This window comes from Myotis davidii, unplaced genomic scaffold, assembly GCF_000327345.1.
Source record: "Myotis davidii unplaced genomic scaffold, ASM32734v1 scaffold665, whole genome shotgun sequence".
Classification (NCBI taxonomy): domain Eukaryota; kingdom Metazoa; phylum Chordata; class Mammalia; order Chiroptera; family Vespertilionidae; genus Myotis; species Myotis davidii.
The window spans coordinates 484,475-485,131 of NW_006296410.1; the positions used below are offsets into that span (position 1 = coordinate 484,475).

The 657-nt window shown below is 64.8% G+C and overlaps 1 protein-coding gene across 1 annotated transcript in view; it reads left to right on the forward strand.

Annotated features, from left to right (window-relative positions):
- ATP5I (ATP synthase, H+ transporting, mitochondrial Fo complex subunit E) overlaps positions 1–226 on the forward strand; it is a 4,929-nt gene extending 4,703 nt beyond the window's left edge. Inside the window, exon 4 of the mRNA XM_015568928.1 lies at positions 159–226. Coding sequence (XP_015424414.1) covers positions 159–184 — 26 coding nt within the window. The 3' untranslated portion in view covers positions 185–226. The remainder of the gene's footprint in view (positions 1–158) is intronic.
- Positions 227–657: the final 431 nt, after the last annotated feature.

Sequence of the window (657 nt, forward strand, 5' to 3'; positions counted from 1 at the left end):
CCTGACCTGCAGGGACGAGGCCACCGGGCGGGAGTTTAAGCCGAGCCCCGTCGGGCTCCACGGGAGCGGGAGGTGGAGTGTTGAACCCCAAAAGCCGCAGCGCCCCTTTTAAGTTGCTTGGACAGGCAGTAACGCACGTTTTCCTTCCGACCTTGCAGCCCGTGATGACAGCATCCTGAAGTGAGCGCCCCTCCCGCAGGACATGAATAAAGCTTTCTGTGTGTGAGCGCTGGCTCTCGAGTCCCCAGTGTGCGGGGTGGGCGGGGTTTCAGAAGCAGCATCACCCACCACAGCGCCGCCAGGGAGGCCACCCGTCCTGGGACAGGCGCCCTGAAGGAAACGGGGGCCTGGGATCCCGGGAGCCTCAGGGCTGGATCCACTTTATCTGAGACGCCTGCGGCCGACTGCGGAAATACCAAAGGCACCTGGGGGTGGGGGAGCCCGAAGACTTGGTGGGGAGTTAGATCGAAGGGCTGTGGAAGGGGTGGAATCAAAGCTGGGGGAGGGGAGGAAGCACCAGTTGGAAGCGAGTGAAAGGAACCCAGGGCACAGGGAAGGCGGCGGGAAGGGCGCTGGGAGCATAGGAAAAGCGGGAGGACAGTGCCGTGGGGACCCGTCCGCGCAGGCACCGGGGAGCCTGCCGGGCCAGGCAGTCGA